Below are 24,059 nucleotides of genomic sequence, written 5' to 3' on the forward strand. Positions count from 1 at the left end.
ACAACACGTATCCCTGTTACCTCACTACAACAACAACACGTATCCCTGTTACCTCACTACTACAACAACACGTATCCCTGTTACCTCACTACTACAACAACAACACGTATCCCTGTTACCTCACTACTACAACAACAACACGTATCCCTGTTACCTCACTACTACAACAACAACACGTATCCCTGTTACCTCACTACTACAACAACACGTATCCCTGTTACCTCACTACAACAACAACACGTATCCCTGTTACCTCACTACAACAACAACACGTATCCCTGTTACCTCACTACAACAACAACACGTATCCCTGTTACCTCTCACTACTGCAACAACAACACGTATCCCTGTTACCTCACTACTACAACAACACGTATCCCTGTTACCTCACTACTACAACAACACGTATCCCTGTTACCTCACTACTGCAACAACACGTATCCCTGTTACCTCACTACTGCAACAACAACACGTATCCCTGTTACCTCACTACTGCAACAACAACACGTATCCCTGTTACCTCACTACTGCAACAACAACACGTATCCCTGTTACCTCACTACTGCAACAACACGTATCCCTGTTACCTCACTACTACAACAACACGTATCCCTGTTACCCCACTACAACAACAACAACACGTATCCCTGTTACCTCACTACTACAACAACACGTATCCCTGTTACCTCACTACTACAACAACAACACGTATCCCTGTTACCTCACTACAACAACAACACGTATCCCTGTTACCTCACTACTGCAACAACAACACGTATCCCTGTTACCTCACTACTACAACAACAACACGTATCCCTGTTACCTATCCCTGTTACCTCACTACTACAACAACAACACGTATCCCTGTTACCTCACTACAACAACAACACGTATCCCTGTTACCTCACTACTGCAACAACAACACGTATCCCTGTTACCTCACTACTACAACAACACGTATCCCTGTTACCTCACTACTGCAACAACACGTATCCCTGTTACCTCACTACTACAACAACACGTATCCCTGTTACCTCACTACTGCAACAACAACACGTATCCCTGTTACCTCACTACAACAACAACACGTATCCCTGTTACCTCACTACTACAACAACACGTATCCCTGTTACCTCACTACTACAACAACACGTATCCCTGTTACCTCACTACTACAACACGTATCCCTGTTACCTCACTACTGCAACAACAACACGTATCCCTGTTACCTCACTACTACAACAACACGTATCCCTGTTACCTCACTACTACAACAACACGTATCCCTGTTACCTCACTACTGCAACAACAACACGTATCCCTGTTACCTCACTACAACAACACGTATCCCTGTTACCTCACTACTACAACAACAACACGTATCCCTGTTACCTCACTACTACAACAACAACACATATCCCTGTTACCTCACTACAACAACAACACGTATCCCTGTTACCTCACTACAACAACAACAACACGTATCCCTGTTACCTCACTACTACAACAACACGTATCCCTGTTACCTCACTACTGCAACAACACGTATCCCTGTTACCTCACTACTGCAACAACACGTATCCCTGTTACCTCACTACTACAACAACACGTATCCCTGTTACCTCACTACTGCAACAACACGTATCCCTGTTACCTCACTGCAACAACACGTATCCCTGTTACCTCACTACTACAACAACAACACGTATCCCTGTTACCTCACTACTGCAACAACACGTATCCCTGTTACCTCACTGCAACAACACGTATCCCTGTTACCTCACTACTACAACAACAACACGTATCCCTGTTACCTCACTACTGCAACAACAACACGTATCCCTGTTACCTCACTACTGCAGCAACAACACGTATCCCTGTTACCTCACTACTGCAACAACAACACGTATCCCTGTTACCTCACTACTGCAACAACACGTATCCCTGTTACCTCACTACTGCAACAACACGTATCCCTGTTACCTCACTACTACAACAACAACACGTATCCCTGTTACCTCACTACTGCAACAACACGTATCCCTGTTACCTCACTACTGCAACAACACGTATCCCTGTTACCTCACTACTACAACAACAACAACACGTATCCCTGTTACCTCACTACTACAACAACAACAACACGTATCCCTGTTACCTCACTACTGCAACAACAACACGTATCCCTGTTACCTCACTACTGCAACAACACGTATCCCTGTTACCTCACTACTGCAACAACACGTATCCCTGTTACCTCACTACTGCAACAACAACACGTATCCCTGTTACCTCACTACTACAACAACACGTATCCCTGTTACCTCACTACTGCAACAACAACACGTATCCCTGTTACCTCACTGCTACAACAACAACACGTATCCCTGTTACCTCACTACTGCAACAACAACACGTATCCCTGTTACCTCACTACTGCAACAACAACACGTATCCCTGTTACCTCACTACTACAACAACACGTATCCCTGTTACCTCACTACTGCAACAACAACACGTATCCCTGTTACCTCACTACTGCAACAACACGTATCCCTGTTACCTCACTACTGCAACAACAACACGTATCCCTGTTACCTCACTACAACAACAACACGTATCCCTGTTACCTCACTACTGCAACAACACGTATCCCTGTTACCTCACTACTGCAACAACACGTATCCCTGTTACCTCACTACTGCAACAACACGTATCCCTGTTACCTCACTACTGCAACAACACGTATCCCTGTTACCTCACTACTGCAACAACAACACGTATCCCTGTTACCTCACTACTACAACACGTATCCCTGTTACCTCACTACTGCAACAACAACACGTATCCCTGTTACCTCACTACTGCAACAACACGTATCCCTGTTACCTCACTACTGCAACAACACGTATCCCTGTTACCTCACTACTGCAACAACAACACGTATCCCTGTTACCTCACTACTGCAACAACAACACGTATCCCTGTTACCTCACTACTACAACAACACGTATCCCTGTTACCTCACTACTACAACAACAACACGTATCCCTGTTACCTCACTACTGCAACAACAACACGTATCCCTGTTACCTCACTACTGCAACAACAACACGTATCCCTGTTACCTCACTACTACAACAACAACACGTATCCCTGTTACCTCACTACTACAACAACAACACGTATCCCTGTTACCTCACTACTACAACAACAACACGTATCCCTGTTACCTCACTACTGCAACAACAACACGTATCCCTGTTACCTCACTACTACAACAACAACACGTATCCCTGTTACCTCACTACTGCAACAACACGTATCCCTGTTACCTCACTACTGCAACAACACGTATCCCTGTTACCTCACTACTGCAACAACACGTATCCCTGTTACCTCACTACTACAACAACAACACGTATCCCTGTTACCTCACTACTACAACAACAACACGTATCCCTGTTACCTCACTACTGCAACAACAACACGTATCCCTGTTACCTCACTACTGCAACAACACGTATCCCTGTTACCTCACTACTGCAACAACACGTATCCCTGTTACCTCACTACTACAACAACAACACGTATCCCTGTTACCTCACTACTGCAACAACAACACGTATCCCTGTTACCTCACTACTGCAACAACAACACGTATCCCTGTTACCTCACTACTGCAACAACACGTATCCCTGTTACCTCACTACTGCAACAACAACACGTATCCCTGTTACCTCACTACTGCAACAACAACACGTATCCCTGTTACCTCACTACTGCAACAACAACACGTATCCCTGTTACCTCACTACTGCAACAACAACACGTATCCCTGTTACCTCACTACTGCAACAACAACACGTATCCCTGTTACCTCACTACTACAACAACAACACGTATCCCTGTTACCTCACTACTACAACAACAACACGTATCCCTGTTACCTCACTACTGCAACAACAACACATATCCCTGTTATCTCACTACTACAACAACAACACGTATCCCTGTTACCTCACTACTGCAACAACACGTATCCCCGTTACCTCACTACTACAACAACACGTATCCCCGTTACCTCACTACTACAAGAACAACACGTATCCCCGTTACCTCACTACTACAAGAACAACACGTATCCCTGTTACCTCACTACTACAACAACAACACGTATCCCTGTTACCTCACTACTACAACAACAACACGTATCCCTGTTACCTCACTACTACAACAACACGTATCCCTGTTACCTCACTACTACAACAACACGTATCCCTGTTACCTCACTACTACAACAACACGTATCCCTGTTACCTCACTACTACAACAACACGTATCCCTGTTACCTCACTACTACAACAACACGTATCCCTGTTACCTCACTACTGCAAGAACAACACGTATCCCTGTTACCTCACTACTGCAAGAACAACACGTATCCCTGTTACCTCACTACTGCAACAACAACACGTATCCCTGTTACCTCACTACTGCAAAAACACGTATCCCTGTTACCTCACTACTACAACAACACGTATCCCTGTTACCTCACTACTACAACAACAACATGTATCCCTGTTACCTCACTACTACAACAACAACACGTATCCCTGTTACCTCACTACTGCAACAACAACACGTATCCCTGTTACCTCACTACTGCAACAACAACACGTATCCCTGTTACCTCACTACTGCAACAACAACACGTATCCCTGTTACCTCACTACTGCAACAACAACACGTATCCCTGTTACCTCACTACTACTACAACAACACGTATCCCTGTTACCTCACTACTGCAACAACAACACGTATCCCTGTTACCTCACTACTACAACAACACGTATCCCTGTTACCTCACTACTACAACAACAACACGTATCCCTGTTACCTCACTACTGCAACAACAACACGTATCCCTTTTACCTCACTACAACAACAACACGTATCCCTGTTACCTCACTACTACAACAACAACAACACGTATCCCTGTTACCTCACTACTACAACAACAACACGTATCCCTGTTACCTCACTACTACAACAACAACACGTATCCCTGTTACCTCACTACTGCAACAACAACACGTATCCCTGTTACCTCACTACTGCAACAACAACACGTATCCCTGTTACCTCACTACTGCAACAACATGTATCCCTGTTACCTCACTACTGCAACAACAACACGTATCCCTGTTACCTCACTACTACAACACGTATCCCTGTTACCTCACTACTGCAACAACAACACGTATCCCTTTTACCTCACTACTACAACAACAACACGTATCCCTGTTACCTCACTACTACTACAACAACACGTATCCCTGTTACCTCACTACTGCAACAACAACACGTATCCCTGTTACCTCACTACTACAACAACAACACGTATCCCTGTTACCTCACTACTGCAACAACAACACGTATCCCTGTTACCTCACTACTACAACAACAACACGTATCCCTGTTACCTCACTACTGCAACAACAACACGTATCCCTGTTACCTCACTACTACTACAACAACACGTATCCCTGTTACCTCACTACTGCAACAACAACACGTATCCCTGTTACCTCACTACTACAACAACAACACGTATCCCTGTTACCTCACTACTGCAACAACATGTATACCTGTTACCTCACTACTGCAACAACAACACGTATCCCTGTTACCTCACTACTACAAGAACAACACGTATCCCTGTTACCTCACTACTACAACAACAACACGTATCCCTGTTACCTCACTACTACAACACGTATCCCTGTTACCTCACTACTGCAACAACAACACGTATCCCTGTTACCTCACTACTGCAACAACAACACGTATCCCTGTTACCTCACTACTGCAACAACAACACGTATCCCTGTTACCTCACTACTACAACAACACGTATCCCTGTTACCTCACTACTACAACAACAACACGTATCCCTGTTACCTCACTACTGCAACAACAACACGTATCCCTGTTACCTCACTACTGCAACAACAACACGTATCCCTGCTACCTCACTACTACAACAACAACACGTATCCCTGTTACCTCAATACTACAACAACAACACGTATCCCTGTTACCTCACTACTGCAACAACAACACGTATCCCTGTTACCTCACTACTACAACAACAACAACACGTATCCCTGTTACCTCACTACTACAACAACAACACGTATCCCTGTTACCTCACTACTGCAACAACAACACGTATCCCTGTTACCTCACTACTACTACTACAACACGTATCCCTGTTACCTCACTACTACTACAACAACACGTATCCCTGTTACCTCACTACTACAACAACAACAACACGTATCCCTGTTACCTCACTACTACAACAACAACACGTATCCCTGTTACCTCACTACTACAACAACAACACGTATCCCTGTTACCTCACTACTACAACAACAACACGTATCCCTGTTACCTCACTACTACAACAACAACACGTATCCCTGTTACCTCACTACTGCAACAACAACACGTATCCCTGTTACCTCACTACTGCAACAACAACACGTATCCCTGTTACCTCACTACTGCAACAACAACACGTATCCCTGTTACCTCACTACTGCAACAACAACACGTATCCCTGTTACCTCACTACTGCAACAACAACACGTATCCCTGTTACCTCACTACTACAACAACACGTATCCCTGTTACCTCACTACTACAACAACACGTATCCCTGTTACCTCACTACTACAACAACACGTATCCCTGTTACCTCACTACTACAACAACAACACGTATCCCTGTTACCTCACTACTACAACAACAACACGTATCCCTGTTACCTCACTACTACAACAACAACACGTATCCCTGTTACCTCACTACAACAACAACACGTATCCCTGTTACCTCACTACTGCAACAACACGTATCCCTGTTACCTCACTACTACAACAACAACACGTATCCCTGTTACCTCACTACTACAACAACAACACGTATCCCTGTTACCTCACTACTACAACAACAACACGTATCCCTGTTACCTCACTACTACAACAACAACACGTATCCCTGTTACCTCACTACTACAACAACAACACGTATCCCTGTTACCTCACTACTACAACAACACGTATCCCTGTTACCTCACTACTACAACAACAACACGTATCCCTGTTACCTCACTACTACAACAACACGTATCCCTGTTACCTCACTACTACAACAACACGTATCCCTGTTACCTCACTACTGCAACAACAACACGTATCCCTGTTACCTCACTACTGCAACAACAACACGTATCCCTGTTACCTCACTACTACTACAACACGTATCCCTGTTACCTCACTACTGCAACAACAACACGTATCCCTGTTACCTCACTACTACAACACGTATCCCTGTTACCTCACTACTACTACAACACGTATCCCTGTTACCTCACTACTACAACAACAACACGTATCCCTGTTACCTCACTACTACAACAACACGTATCCCTGTTACCTCACTACTACAACAACACGTATCCCTGTTACCTCACTACTACAACAACAACACGTATCCCTGTTACCTCACTACTGCAACAACAACACGTATCCCTGTTACCTCACTACTACAACAACAACACGTATCCCTGTTACCTCACTACTGCAACAACATGTATCCCTGTTACATCTCTACTGCAACAACAACACGTATCCCTGTTACCTCACTACTACAACAACACGTATCCCTGTTACCTCACTACTACTACAACAACAACACGTATCCCTGTTACCTCACTACTGCAACAACAACACGTATCCCTGTTACCTCACTACTGCAACAACAACACGTATCCCTGTTACCTCACTACTACAACAACAACACGTATCCCTGTTACCTCACTACTGCAACAACAACACGTATCCCTGTTACCTCACTACTACAACAACAACACGTATCCCTGTTACCTCACTACTGCAACAACAACACATATCCCTGTTACCTCACTACTGCAACAACAACACGTATCCCTGTTACCTCACTACTGCAACAACAACACGTATCCCTGTTACCTCACTACTACAACAACAACACGTATCCCTGTTACCCCACTACTACAACAACAACACGTATCCCTGTTACCCCACTACTACAACAACAACACGTATCCCTGTTACCTCACTACTACAACAACAACACATATCCCTGTTACCTCACTACTGCAACAACAACACGTATCCCTGTTACCTCACTACTGCAACAACAACACGTATCCCTGTTACCTCACTACTACAACAACAACACGTATCCCTGTTACCTCACTACTACAACAACAACACGTATCCCTGTTACCTCACTACTGCAACAACAACACGTATCCCTGTTACCTCACTACTGCAACAACAACACGTATCCCTGTTACCTCACTACTGCAACAACAACACGTATCCCTGTTACCTCACTACTGCAACAACAACACGTATCCCTGTTACCTCACTACTGCAACAACAACACGTATCCCTGTTACCTCACTACTGCAACAACAACACGTATCCCTGTTACCTCACTACTGCAACAACACGTATCCCTGTTACCTCACTACTGCAACAACACGTATCCCTGTTACCTCACTACTGCAACAACACGTATCCCTGTTACCTCACTACTGCAACAACACGTATCCCTGTTACCTCACTACTACAACAACAACACGTATCCCTGTTACCTCACTACTACAACAACAACACGTATCCCTGTTACCTCACTACTACAACAACAACACGTATCCCTGTTACCTCACTACTACAACAACAACACGTATCCCTGTTACCTCACTACTGCAACAACAACACGTATCCCTGTTACCTCACTACTGCAACAACACGTATCCCTGTTACCTCACTACTGCAACAACAACACGTATCCCTGTTACCTCACTACTGCAACAACAACACGTATCCCTGTTACCTCACTACTGCAACAACACGTATCCCTGTTACCTCACTACTGCAACAACACGTATCCCTGTTACCTCACTACTACAACAACAACAACACGTATCCCTGTTACCTCACTACTGCAACAACAACACGTATCCCTGTTACCTCACTACTGCAACAACACGTATCCCTGTTACCTCACTACTGCAACAACACGTATCCCTGTTACCTCACTACTACAACAACACGTATCCCTGTTACCTCACTACTACAACAACACGTATCCCTGTTACCTCACTACTACAACAACATGTATCCCTGTTACCTCACTACTGCAACAACAACACGTATCCCTGTTACCTCACTACTGCAACAACAACACGTATCCCTGTTACCTCACTACTGCAACAACAACACGTATCCCTGTTTACCTCACTACTGCAACAACACGTATCCCTGTTACCTCACTACTGCAACAACAACACGTATCCCTGTTACCTCACTACTGCAACAACACGTATCCCTGTTACCTCACTACTGCAACAACACGTATCCCTGTTACCTCACTACTGCAACAACACGTATCCCTGTTACCTCACTACTGCAACAACACGTATCCCTGTTACCTCACTACTACAACAACACGTATCCCTGTTACCTCACTACTACAACAACACGTATCCCTGTTACCTCACTACTGTAACAACACGTATCCCTGTTACCTCACTACTACAACAACAACACGTATCCCTGTTACCTCACTACTGCAACAACACGTATCCCTGTTACCTCACTACTACAACAACACGTATCCCTGTTACCTCACTACTACAACAACCCGTATCCCTGCTACCTCACTACTACAACAACAAAAACATATGTGGCATTGTGTTGTGACAAAACTGCACATTTCAGAGTGTCTTTATATTGTCCCCAGTACAAGGTGCACCTGTGTAATGATCATGCTGTTTAATCAGCTTCTTGATATGTCACACCTGTCAAGTGGATGGATTATCTTAACAAAAAGGAGAAATGCTCACTAACAGGAATGTAGGAATTTGTACCCAAACCCTAACGTGGATGACGCTGGGACGATTGTGCGCCGCCCTATGGGGCTCCCAATGACAGCCGGTTGTGAGACAGCCTGGAATCGAACTAGGGTCTGTAGTGACGCTTCAAGCAGTGCCTTAAACCGCTGCGCCATAACGAATCATACAAAACTATGTACAGTTAAGAGGTATCTGTTAGTTAATGAAGAGACAAATGATTATGCATATTTTGGGGTTATACAATTCATTTACAAAAATCACTACTTAACAAGCTAGCTGACCAGCTAACACGAGCCACCTAGCTGACCAGCTAACACGAGCCACCTAGCTGACCAGCTAACACGAGCCAACTGAGCTGACCAGCTAACACGAGCCACCTAGCTGACCAGCTAACACGAGCCACCTAGCTGACCAGCTAACACGAGCCACCTAGCTGACCAGCTAACACGAGCCACCAGCTGACCAACTAACACGAGCCACCTAGCTGACCAGCTAACATGAGCCACCTAGCTATACAGTAAACCAGGCTCTCATCGTGTGACACGAGCTAGCTAAAGCATTAACTGTAAATTTAAAATGTACAATTTTGTATTGCTTTTAAACAATTTTCTTGCTTATTGTGTAGTGGAAGAGATAGTGATATTTCTAGTTTTAGTTTATGATAGTTGTTTCTCTAATACTTATAGCCGCCAAACAACTGTTATGAAGTCTTTAGATTCCCAACCTCAGGACTAGATACCCAGAAGCCATTACAGTAACAAAACAACATTATTTTCCGTGTTACAGCATGGACAGAGAGAGACAGAGAGAGACAGACAGAGAGAGAGACAGAGAGAGACAGACAGAGAGAGAGAGACAGAGAGAGACAGAGAGAGAGACAGAGAGAGAGAGAGAGAGACAGAGAGACAGAGAGACAGAGAGACAGAGAGACAGAGAGACAGAGAGACAGAGAGAGACAATAAAAGGGGTAGGGATGGAGGGAGGAATGGAGTGATAGTAGCTGGAGGAGGCAGAGTCCAGGAGATGCGGATCAGAGAGCATCATGGGACACCCCCATGGGACCGTGTTCTAGAATATAACGGATTCACTCTGATTCACTGTCTAGGAACAATTATTTGTAAAAGTACTTGGCCACAACACATTGGTCAAGAGTTTAACTATAAAAATAAATACAAATCTAAAAAGGACAATTAATATTTGTTATGAATCGGAGAACCAGTTTATGGTATTCTAAAAAGACCTGACATAGGAGTTCTCTTAACAATACCACTATAAGACAAGAACAGTCATAATGGATTCCTCTTTAGATATGAGCTAATAATCAGATGTGTGAAGATCAGATCAGTCGTGTTTTCTAGAGCTCGTGTTTTAGAAATATCCTATAAAATATATATGATCATTGGCTCATTCAAGAGAAGACAACCACCTGCGTTATGACATCAGACATCAGTGTTTAAATGAGCGACGTTTTCACCGTCTAAAAGTCGTATTCCCATTAACTTCCAGGGTAGTGAGACTTTATCACGGCGCTACGTCGTAATTGGCTGAATTTCTACCTGTTTGAACGGCGACAGCTCTGAGACGCACGTGAAAACGTGAAATGACCCCCCCCCCGAGAATTGATAGCGCGCCACTCAGAGATGCACAGAAACAATATAACTTTCCAAATGGGTGAATCTTTAAGTTTCGTTTTTTCATATTTTAGTTTCATTTTTTGGACACCAGGCAGCACTGTCTGACGGTGAGTCTGACGGTGAGTCTGACGGTGAGTCTGACGGTGAGTCTGACGGTGCAAGGCAGAACAGGGTCCAACGTCAGTCTGGCGAGGAATGAGAGCAATCTAGACGGGGTCAGTCGGACGCGAGCTGGTGATCCGGATTACTTAGCTCGGCTTCAATGCAGAGCCACCTTTGTGACATCACTAACTGCCGAGCCAGCCACCTTTGTGACATCACTAACTGCCGAGCCAGCCACCTTTGTGACATCACTAACTGCCGAGCCAGCCACCTTTGTGACATCACTAACTGCCGAGGAGCCACCTTTGTGACACCCCTAACTGCCGAACCATTACATTTTTTTTAATCTAGGCAGGTTAGTGAATTAAGAACAAATTCTTATTTTCAATGACGGCCTAGGAACAGTGGGTTACCTGCCTTGTTCAGGGCAGAATGACAGATTTGTACCTTGTCAGGTGGGGGATTCGAACTTGCAACCTTTCGGTTACTGGCCCAATGCACTAACCACTAGGCTACCCTGTCATTATGACGTCATCAGAAATTGCTGAGTGATGATTGTGACATCACTGACAACAGCAGAGTGTGTCAGTGTGACTCCATAAAAAGGTTTTAAAAGCGGTTTATCTAACTTTAGGGCAGCTATCTAACTGGGGTCTCTATAAGGCTTCACCCCCACTATGCACCTCTCAACAGCTGTGTGTGTGTGTCTCAACAGGGTTGTGCTAGTGGAAGGGGGCAGGGCAGGGAGTGGCTCACCACAAGAGTGCTACACACACACTCTCCTGAGTCATCCTTCTGTACTCAGACCAACACACACCATTTATAGCCTTTATTCACGCTCACAAACTTGGAAGCTCAGCCCTATAAAACGTCCTGAGGGCTCTACCAGAGTCAGAGCAGTCCGTGCGTGTTGTTGCCTATAGTGTGAATGGGAGACAGTGGTAGGTAGGATCAGTGACAGAAACTAGTCTAGCTAGACGACAGAATGATCAGATAGCCTCACTGGCCTGTAAACACTATGTATATTACAGACTACTGTTCAACCACATACACACCAATACACCCATACTGATGTCTGTGGTGGGGAGAGAGAGAAACACACACACAAGACCTGGGCCATAGTGGGGATAGACACCACCGGGGCCATAGTGGGGAGAGACACGACCGGGGTGTGTCACTGTGTAGTGTGTCGACTCCTCCTCCTGGGTTTGGCCCTGACACTGTGTAGTGTGTTGACTCCCCGTCCTGGGTTTGGCCCTGACACTGTGTAGTGTGTTGACTCCCCGTCCTGGGTTTGGCCCTGACACTGTGTAGCGTGTGTGTAGAAGGTAATTTGTGACGGCTTCCTCAATGTTATTGTATGCAGGTTAATTGCTGATGACTGCTAAGAGCGTCCTCAATTTCCTGGACAAGCGTGTAAACTTGGCAGTAGAAAGCCTAAACAGTACATTTGAACTTTCAGCTTCCTAACCAAATCAAAAAAATCTCAAGCAGAAAAGGAACAATGACAAGTGGTTTGATGAAGAAGGCAAAAACCTAAGAAAGAAATTGAGAAACCTGTCCAACCATAAACATAGAGACCCAGAAAACCTGAGTCTACGCCTTCACTATGGTGAATCACTAAAACAATACAGAAATACACTATGGAAAACCTGAGTCTACGCCTTCACTATGGTGAATCACTAAAACAATACAGAAATACACTATGGAAAACCTGAGTCTACGCCTTCACTATGGTGAATCACTAAAACAATACAGAAATACACTACGGAAAAAGAAGGAGCAGCACATCAGAAATCAGCTCAATGTAATTGAAAAATCCATAGACTAACCACTTCTGGGAAAATTGGAAAACACTAACCAAACAACACAATGTATTACCTATCCAAAACAGAGATGTGTGGGTAAACCACTTCTCCACTCTCAAGTATACATGATCAATTACATATTTTATAATCAACTATTAAAAGACAACCTTAGCTCTGGTATCTGCCCCAATATTTGGAACCAAGGACTGATCACCCCAATCCACAAAAGAGGAGACAAATTTGACCCCAATAACTACCGTGAGATATGCTTCAACAGTAACCTTGGGAAAATCCTCTGCCTTTATCAATAACAGCAGACTCGTACATTTCCTCAGTGAAAACAAAGTGCTGAGAAAATGTCAAATGGGCTTTTATGAAATTACCGTAAGACAGACCACGTATTCACCCTGCACACCCTAATTGACAAACAAAACAAAGGGAAACTTTGTTGATTTCAAAAAAGCTTTCGACTCCGTTTGGAATGAGGGTCTGATATACAAACTGATGGAAAGTGGTGTTGGAGAAAGAACATACAACATTATAAAATCAATGTACACAAACAACAAGTGTGCGGTTAAAATTGGCCAAAAAAAGCATTTCTTTCCACACCTTCTTTAACAAATATATCAACGAATTGGTGAGGGCACAAGAGAAGTCTGCAGCACCCGGCCTCACCCTACTAGAATCTGAAGTCAAATGTCTGCTGTTTGCTGATGATCTGGTGCTTCTGTCACCAACCAAGGAGGGCCTACAGCAGCACCTAGATCTTCTGCACAGATTCTGACAGACCTGGGCCCTGACAGACCTGGGCCCTGACAGACCTGGGCCCTGACAGACCTGGGCCCTGACAGACCTGGGCCCTGACAGACCTGGGCCCTGACAGACCTGGGCCCTGACAGACCTGGGCCCTGACAGACCTGGGCCCTGACAGACCTGACCTGGGCCCAGACCTGACAGACCTGGGCCCTGACAGACCTGGGCCCTGACAGACCTGGGCCCTGACAGACCTGGGCCCTGACAGACCTGGGCCCTGACAGACCTGGGCCCTGACAGACCTGGGCCCTGACGGTAAATCTCTAAGACCAAAATAATGGTGTTCCAAAAAAGGTCCAGTTCCCAGGACCATAAATACAAATTCCATCTAGACACCGTTGCCCTCGAGCACACAAAAAACTATACATACCTCGACATAAACATCAGCGCCAGAAGTAACTTCCACAAAGCTGTGAACGATCTGAGAGACAAGGCAATAAGGGACTTCTATGTCATCAAAAGGAACATAAAATTCAACATACCAATTAGGATCTGGCTAAAAATACTTGAATCAGTTATAGAACCCACCACCCTTTATGGTTGTGAGGTCTGGGGTCCGCTCACCAACCAAGAATTAACTAAATGTGTCAAACACCAAATTCGGACTCTGCACGCAGAATTCTGCAAAAATATCCTCAGTGTACAAAGTAAAACACCAAATAATGCATGCAGAGCAGAATTAGGCCGATACCCACTAATTATCAAAATCCAGAAAAGAGACATTAAATTCTACAACCACCTAAAAGGAAGCGATTCTCAAACCTTCCATAACAAAGCCATCACCTACAGAGAGATGAACCTGGAGAAGAGTCCCCTAAGCAAGCTGGTCCTGGGGCTCTGTTCAAACAGACCCGAGGACAGCAACACAATTAGACTCAACCAAATCATGAGACAACAAAAATATAATTACTTGACACATTGGCACTAAACACAGTGGCAGAATACCTGACCACTGTGACTGACCCAAACTTAAGGAAAGCTTTGATCATGTACAGACTCAGTGAGCATAGCCTTGCTATTGAGAAAGGCTGCCGTAGGCAGACATTTTACTTTTTATTTTACCTTTATTTAAAGTTTTTTTTAAATAATACTTTATTTTATCCTTTATTGAACTAGGCAAGTCAGTTTAGAACAAATTCTTATTTTCAATGACGGTCTAGGAACAGTGGGTTAACTGCCTGTTCAGGGGCAGAACGACAGATTTGTATCTTGTCAGCTCGGGGATTTGAACTTGCAACCTTGCGGTTACTAGTCCACCTAGTCCTCACTAGGCTACCCTGCCGCCCCACCTGGACAGGCTGTGTGCACACTGCCCACAAAATGAGGTGGAAACTGAGCTGCACTTCCTAACCTCCTGCCCAATGTATGACCATAGAGACACATATTGCCCTCAGATTACACAGATCTACAAAGAATTCGAAAAAAACAAACCCGATTTTTATAAATTCCCATATCTATTGGGTGAAATATCACTCTGTGCCATCACAGCAGCAAGATGTGTGACCTGTTGCCACAAGAAAAGGTCAACCAGTGAAGAACGACCCACATTGTAAACGCGGCCCACATTGTAAACGCGGCCCACATTGTAAACGCGGCCCACATTGTAAACGCGGCCCACATTGTAAACGCGGCCCACATTGTAAACGCGGCCCACATTGTAAACGCGGCCCACATTGTAAACGCGGCCCACATTGTAAACGCGGCCCACATTGTAAACGCGGCCCACATTGTAAACGCGGCCCACATTGTAAACGCGGCCCACATTGTAAACGCGGCCCACATTCATGTTTATTTATTTTCCCTTTTTTTAATACGACATTTGAAATCTATTTATTGTTTTGGAACTTTTGTGAAAATGTATTGCCAAATAAAGTAGAAAATAAATAATAAATAATAAACTACGTTAACATATGTTTTTAAATACAATAATAATAATAATAAATAAGGCAAATAAAACCCTCTGAATTGAACTGAGAGAACAGAGGGGGTGGGGGAAGAATCTCTCCCTAAAGTCCCCCCCCCCCCTCCTGGCCGTGTGGGAGTGTTAATTCCAGATTCCTCAGGTAGAGGATGAGGAAGGCTCCGATCCGTGCTTCCCTCTTCCTCACCCCGGAATGTTAGAATCACACACACACACACACACACACCAGAGCAATTCACACCAGTTATTGATTTGGCTCCATTGGTTCAAAAATAACTAGCCTGTCAGTGAGACTCAGAGGAATGTAGCTACCAGCTGAATCATGCATCTAGCTAGAGTTTGTACCCCTCACACACACACACACACACACACACACACACACACACACACACACACACTCCTTCAAGACGACGCGATAGTCAAAGGAATGTACTACGAGCAAAACCTTCAGGAAACGACCAGTTGCCTAGACGACTATACTTTCCCCCTGGAAACAACAAGGAAGTGCAATGACTGAGGATCGTATACAACAACAACAACAACAACCACCACCTCAGGATGCATCTAAAAATGTAACCTCGTTCACAAACGCGGGGATGTGAAACTGTCATTACAGACCCATTCCCACCACTCCCTGTCGGGTCAAGGATCCAAAATGACCTCACAGTTTCCCCAGAGCAAGCACACAGTCAAAACAGCATTGTGCAACTGTAGCTATGTGGCCAGGTGACTCACACAGGGAGTGGCACTTCTAGTTGATTACATGTAAAAGAATCATAGCTTTGAGTAAACACTGGATTGTAGTTCATCTGAAACCTGTGTTTTGGATCGTTGTGTGTGTGTGTGGTCGTTGTTGTGTTCTGAGTAATAGTTAGCTTGGGAGCTTGGTCCGTGGGGGGGGGTGTAATTAAGTGGCACTACAGCACAATACTGTGTGATAATGAACACACACACACCCACACACACACACGTTTACACCCACACACGTTTACACCCACACACGTTTACACCCACACACACACACACACACACGTTTACACCCACGTTTACACCCACACACGTTTACACCCACGTTTACACCCACCCACATTTGATGAGCCAGCGATTACAATACTTAATGACAATGCAATGACAAACAAAAGTTGAATGACTACCAGGGATGTAACGATTCAGAAGTCGCTCCCCAATTCAAACGTTTAAAAATGCTCAGACACACCGGGTGGGATCGTCAAATGTTTGCCTGCATGAGTGGCGCAGCGGTCTAAGGTCACTACAAGCACCCTGGTTCGAATCCAGGCTGTATAACAACCGGCCGTGATTGTGCGCCGAGCTATGGGTCTCCCAATTGGCCCAGCGTCATCCGGGTTTGGCAGTCATTGTAAATAAGAATTTGTTCATAACTGACTTGCCTAGTTAAATAAAGGTAAAAATATATTTTTTTTAATATAGCTAATTTGTCAATGAGAAATATGGACACATCACTAGTTCACGCAATCTGCTGATGATGACAAGTTCATTATTCAAGTTAATTAGTGGGTGATGGTGATTTCAGAACCACAGTGGGGGGGACAAAAACCAGGCTACATTGCCACCCCCCTAATCTGATGGGGATAGATGTCTGGTCTGTTTTAAGGCTCTAATCTGATGGGGATAGATGTCTGGTCTGTTTTAAGGCTCTAATCTGATGGGGATAGATGTCTGGTCTGTTTTAAGGCTCTAATCTGATGGGGATAGATGTCTGGTCTGTTTTAAGGCTCTAATCTGAAGGCGATAGATGTCTGGTCTGTTTTAAGGATCTAATCTGATAGGTATAGATGTGTTTTTCCTTTGCTTCTGTCATTCAGATGTGAAATGAAAAAAATGAATTTCAAAAAAATACAAATACAAATGTATAGCAGGTTACAAAGTAGAGCTTCGTAGCTACACTTTGGTGTGTGGGTTGTCACCCGTTTTCATGACGAGATGCTAGCTGTGTGAGGGAGTGTTTGTTGGCTCGACGCTGTTCGCTGAGGTAACGCTCTGGGTGAAAGGTGAATTATCGTTTAATTATTTCAAGTGTAAAACCACCAGAATTCAGTGGCTACAGTCTGATAAAAAAAATATATATAGCTAAAATACCAGTGAATTGAAAATTTGTCACAACCATCTTGATTTGCAGCTGGCTAGCAGACAGCTTACCTTAGCTTACTTCTATGTTATTAGACTACTAGTGTAGCCTTCTGTGTTACAGTCCAGACTAAGTGTGAAGTGTGAAGTGTGAAGTGTGAAGTGTGAAGTGTGTGTGTGTGTGTGTGTGTGGCTATGGTGCACTAAAGAATTTGCATTGTTCATCTGCATAAAGTATGAAACCATTTCATTAAATTAGAATGAAATGGTTTGTTGGTGTTGTACAAACCATAAAGAGCTGTTCATAATATGACCACCCTACCTTAATTTAATGTAATTATGTATTCCAGTATAGTCTCTTTTGCATTTCATAAATTGTACTTGTAGTTGAAAAATCAGCTCAGTCTTCTACATCAGCCCTGAAAATGTCAAGAATATGAGATATTGGACAAAAACAACAAAAGAAAGTGTTGAATTGAAGAATCCAGACAGGTGATTTGGTATCATCATTGGACTAGGGATTATGGTTGACCGGTCCGCGCCACCTTTTACAGATCACTGTACCTCAGAAATGATAAATCCTCGTCAAATAAATAAAAATGTACTGTGTTCCCGAAAAGCTTTTCCATGACATGGAATACAAAGTATAACAGTAGAACCACCTTTTCATTTTGTTACTCCCTTCAAAATCCCTAATAATAAACCCTGACTTGTTAGAAGACTTATTTTGGCAGTTCGTCAACTGTTTATTCACTTTGGCTAACTAACGTTAGCTGCTAGCTAGTCAGGCTAGGTAGGGTAGTCAGGCTAGGTAGGGTAGTCAGGCTAGTCAGGCTAGGTAGGGAAGGTAGGGTAGTCAGGCTAGGTAGGGTAGTCAGGCTCGTCAGGCTAGTCAGGCTAGGTAGGGAAGGTAGGGTAGTCAGGCTCGTCAGGCTCGTCAGGCTAGGTAGGGAAGGTAGGGTAGTCAGGCTAGGTAGGGAAGGTAGGGTAGTCAGGCTAGGTAGGGTAGTCAGGCTCGTCAGGCTAGTCAGGCTAGGTAGGGAAGGTAGGGTAGGGCTAGGTCAGGCTAGGCTAGTAGGGTAGTCAGGCTCGGTCAGGCTAGGTAGTCAGGCTAGGTAGGGAAGGTAGGGTAGTCAGGCTAGGTAGGGTAGTCAGGCTCGTCAGGCTAGTCAGGCTAGGTAGGGAAGGTAGGGTAGTCAGGCTAGGTAGGGTAGTCAGGCTCGTCAGGCTAGTCAGGCTAGGTAGGGAAGGTAGGGTAGTCAGGCTAGGTAGGGAAGGTAGGGTAGTCAGGCTCGTCAGGCTAGTCAGGCTAGGTAGGGAAGGTAGGGTAGTCAGGCTCGTCAGGCTAGGTAGGGAAGGTAGGGTAGTCAGGCTAGGTAGGGAAGGTAGGGTAGTCAGGCTCGTCAGGCTAGTCAGGCTAGGTAGGGAAGGTAGGGTAGTCAGGCTAGGGTAGTCAGGCTAGGTAGGGTAGTCAGGCTCGTCAGGCTAGTCAGGCTAGGTAGGGAAGGTAGGGTAGTCAGGCTAGGTAGGGTAGTCAGGCTCCTCAGGCTAGTCAGGCTAGGTAGGGAAGGTAGGGTAGTCAGGCTAGTCAGGCTAGGTAGGGAAGGTAGGGTAGTCAGGCTAGGTAGGGAAGGTAGGGTAGTCAGGCTAGTCAGGCTAGGTAGGGAAGGTAGGGTAGTCAGGCTAGGTAGGGTAGTCAGGCTCGTCAGGCTAGTCAGGCTAGGTAGGGAAGGTAGGGTAGTCAGGCTCGTCAGGCTAGGTAGGGAAGGTAGGGTAGTCAGGCTAGGTAGGGTAGTCAGGCTCGTCAGGCTAGGTAGGGAAGGTAGGGTAGTCAGGCTCGTCAGGCTAGTCAGGGAAGGTAGGGTAGTCAGGCTAGGTAGGGAAGGTAGGGTAGTCAGGCTTGTCAGGCTAGTCAGGCTAGGTAGGGAAGTTAGGGTAGTCAGGCTAGGTAGGGAAGGTAGGGTAGTCAGGCTAGGTAGGGTAGTCAGGCCAGTCAGGCTAGGTAGGGAGGGTAGTCAGGGTTGTTGTTGTTGGGCTAGTTAGGGTTGTTGTTGTTGGGCTAGTTAGGGTTGTTGTTGTTGGGCTAGTTAGGGTTGTTGTTGTTGGGCTAGTTAGGGTTGTTGTTGTTGGGCTAGTTAGGGTTGTTGTTGTTGGGCTAGTTAGGGTTGTTGTTGTTGGGCTAGTTAGGGTTGTTGTTGTTGGGCTAGTTAGGGTTGTTGTTGTTGGGCTAGTTAGGGTTGTTGTTGGGCTAGTTAGGGTTGTTGTTGGGCTAGTTAGGGTTGTTGTTGGGCTAGTTAGCACAGCTAAATCGGATAACACACTTGTCAAGTGTTACTCTTTATTGTTTTTTTTATATGAACTGAAAACATAAGTTCATGATCACTGTAATGTGTTTGGCCAGAATAACAAAAGGGTGCGTTTTGTCGTTAATTAGTTAGTTAACACAACTAGTTACAGTTTCCTCAACAAGTTTGAACCGGTTAGCAAAATAAATCTGTACCCCCGAAGAGGAGTTGTTAGCTTAGCCGAAGGGGAGAGATGGACTCTCTAGTCGCTATCAACTGTTCCCCGGTAACGGGGTTTAAAAAAACTGCCTTTTTACACCAAATCATTACAAGAATTACGTCCCGACTACCGGACTCTTTCTTACCGGAGTGTCGGTCCGATACAGTTCGTGTCTGTGCTCTCTATCTCCCGTAAGATACGTTCGTGTTCCGCTGCTATTTCAACGCTCGCCATGTTTCCATATCCGACCCGAACAAGACCACAGGGGGGCGTGTTCATTAACGGAAACCGTTTACCGACGCAAACAGAGCAAGCGAACGTTTCTATTGGACAACGTCAGGTTGGACAACGCCCCGTTTCGTTGCGTTTGGTTCAGTTTAGGAAACATTGTGCGTCGGAATGAATATTACGTAATTACGCACCGCGGGACAGAGAAGAGACGCCGTTCCTGCGTCACCAACAAACAAACAAAACCCAACGCAGGACTCTCCGTTTAATTCCCATAGTTCCCTTTCCTTTCCTTTCCTAACTACTTGCCCAATTTCCCGTGATAAAGCCAGTTGCCTTCTTCTTCTTACTTCCAAGAGAGAAAAAAAAGTGCACTTTATAATAATGGATTTATGCAACAACAAAAATATGATTCGATATACACTTATTTGACAATCATAATGGTAAAGGGGCTTTACATTTCCTTGTTTTGACCATCAGTCTTTGGTGGCAGTAGGACTCCTCCTATCGTCCATAAATCATGGATTATTGGATACAAGCCCTTTCCTTTGCACGTTCATTGATAAATAATGCTGCCAATCAATAAAGTTGGAGTTTTTAAGTGACACTTCTAATCCGTGTTTTTGATTATCCAGTCCGTGTTTTACTTTTACCACGAGCCGTGGCAGGTGGGCGTGCGTGAGAAAGAGGCAAAGCCAGAAGCATAACTGGGCCCAAAACCTGTCTTCTCCAGCAGGTGGCATTTTTTTTTTCTGGCACAAATCTACTATCACACTTGACCCATTTACTTTCTTCACTGCCTCAGCATACAACACCTTCTGCACTACTCTGACTCTGGCCACCTCAACCTGCCTCTCTCTCACCGGACACAACCGATCCCCAGCAACATGGGCACCACTACAGTTGACACACACAACTTTATCCACCGAAACTACGCAATCTTCTGTCCCATGCCCTCTTGCACACTTCCCACATCTTGGAATCTCCCGCTCCTACACACTGCTGCGACATGACCATAAACGTGGCACCTGAAACACCGCAGTGGGTTCGGCACAAAAGCTCTGATAGGATAACTGATATATCCTAACATTACTTTGTCAGGGGGTAAAGACTCTGATTCAAAACTCAAAAGGACAGACTGTGACACCTCTGTTTCAACACGCTCCCCACAGGGCCTACATCGCGCCAAACAACGGGCATCACAAACACCAGGAATCTTCAACTTCAATTGCTCCACCTGCACATAAATCACTCCTTTCAATGGTGCCCTCTTCCTAAAAGTAAATCAAGAAACACAGATCTTGGCCCCGAGTTGCGTGGACACGGAGCACTCACTCCCTCTGGGAGGAAGAAACACAAACAAAATCACAAAGTCCACTTCGGGTTACCTTCATCGATTTAACAGTATCCAACATACTTTCAACCCAACCTGATACCACATATGGATCAGCCAAAAAGGCTTGGATCCGCTTTCTCCAAGAATCTCACTCCCACCGGGCCAAACTCATCTTTATAATAACCATGTCAATTGATGCAAGGCTCCTCACCACACTTTCCACCTCAATCTCCCCCATCACTTCTATTTGACCTCCAGAACTCTGTCTGGTGGACATCTCACTCTGTTTGTACTTGACCCCAGTGTTCTACACCTCCTCGTCTCCTTCTTAAAACATTTTTTATCTTCATCTTCATCTAATTCAACGTCTCCTTTCCACATTGTCTGCCACCTCTTTTTCTTCTTCTTCCTCCTCCATTCCTCCTCCTCCTTTTAAATCCTCTTTTCTGTGTTCCTTTTCCCAATATTCCTCTTCTCCCCGGCTTTGCTAGCGGCCAAGTTACATTCCGACGTAACTCAATCTCATTATTGTCCTGCTCACCTCGGTAACGTGTCTTCTCTCCGAGCGCTGACATTTTGAGAACATAAGGAATGTCACAACTCCCAACCTTTAAAAAAATATATATTTATTTTTTATCTTGCCTCCTCCCAACTGCCTTCCATTTTTTTAAGACATTTATTTTATTGTTAGAGCCACTAAAGTATCCGGTCAATATAATGGAGCATCTGTGGTGAGGTTCAACGCATCATAAGAAAAACAACAGCAGAAACATGAAGAGGTTAAAACACCTGTCTAAAGAATCTCTTAACCCCACTTCAAATATACACATGAACTACTTCTTTCAACAGAGAGTCGCAATAATGCTGCAAATAAATTGTCTTGGGATGCTTTTGACCTGAGCAGCCTGCTCAACTGTTGGCCATTTACGTGTGCATGTCAGACACCTGGCCATTTACGTGTGCATGTCAGACACCTGGCCATTTACGTGTGCATGTCAGACACCTGGCCATTTACGTGTGCATGTCAGACACCTGGCCATTTAAGTGTGCATGTCAGACACCTGGCCATTTACGTGTGCATGTCAGACACCTGGCCATTTACGTGTGCATGTCAGACACCTGGCCATTTACGTGTGCATGTCAGACACCTGGCCATTTACGTGTGCATGTCAGACACCTGGCCATTTACGTGTGCATGTCAGACACCTGGCCATCTACGTGTGCATGTCAGACACCTGGCCATCTATGTGTGCATGTCAGACACCTGGCCATTTACGTGTGCATGTCAGACACCTGGCCATTTACGTGTGCATGTCAGACACCTGTCCATTTACGTGTGCATGTCAGACACCTGGCCATCTACGTGTGAATGTCAGACACCTGGCCATTTACGTGTGCATGTCAGACACCTGGCCATCTACGTGTGCATGTCAGACACCTGGCCATTTACGTGTGCATGTCAGACACCTGTCCATTTATGTGTGCATATCAGACACCTGTTCATTTATGTGTGCATATCAGACACCTGTTCATTTATGTGTGCATGTCAGACACCTGGCCATTTACGTGTGCATGTCAGACACCTGGCCATTTACGTGTGCATGTCAGACACCTGGCCATTAAAGTATAT

General features: G+C 44.9%; 1 protein-coding gene across 1 annotated transcript in view; it reads right to left on the bottom strand.

The window, feature by feature from the left end:
* The window catches only part of exoc6b (exocyst complex component 6B), a 182,494-nt gene extending 161,346 nt beyond the window's left edge, over window positions 1-21,148 (bottom strand). Inside the window, 1 exon segment of the mRNA XM_046320331.1 lies at window positions 21,011-21,148. Coding sequence (XP_046176287.1) covers window positions 21,011-21,144 — 134 coding nt within the window. The 5' untranslated portion in view covers window positions 21,145-21,148.
* Between the last annotated feature and the right edge of the window lie 2,911 nt (window positions 21,149-24,059).

The sequence above is a fragment of the Oncorhynchus gorbuscha genome, linkage group LG21, assembly GCF_021184085.1.
Source record: "Oncorhynchus gorbuscha isolate QuinsamMale2020 ecotype Even-year linkage group LG21, OgorEven_v1.0, whole genome shotgun sequence".
NCBI classification, from domain to species: Eukaryota; Metazoa; Chordata; class Actinopteri; order Salmoniformes; family Salmonidae; genus Oncorhynchus; species Oncorhynchus gorbuscha.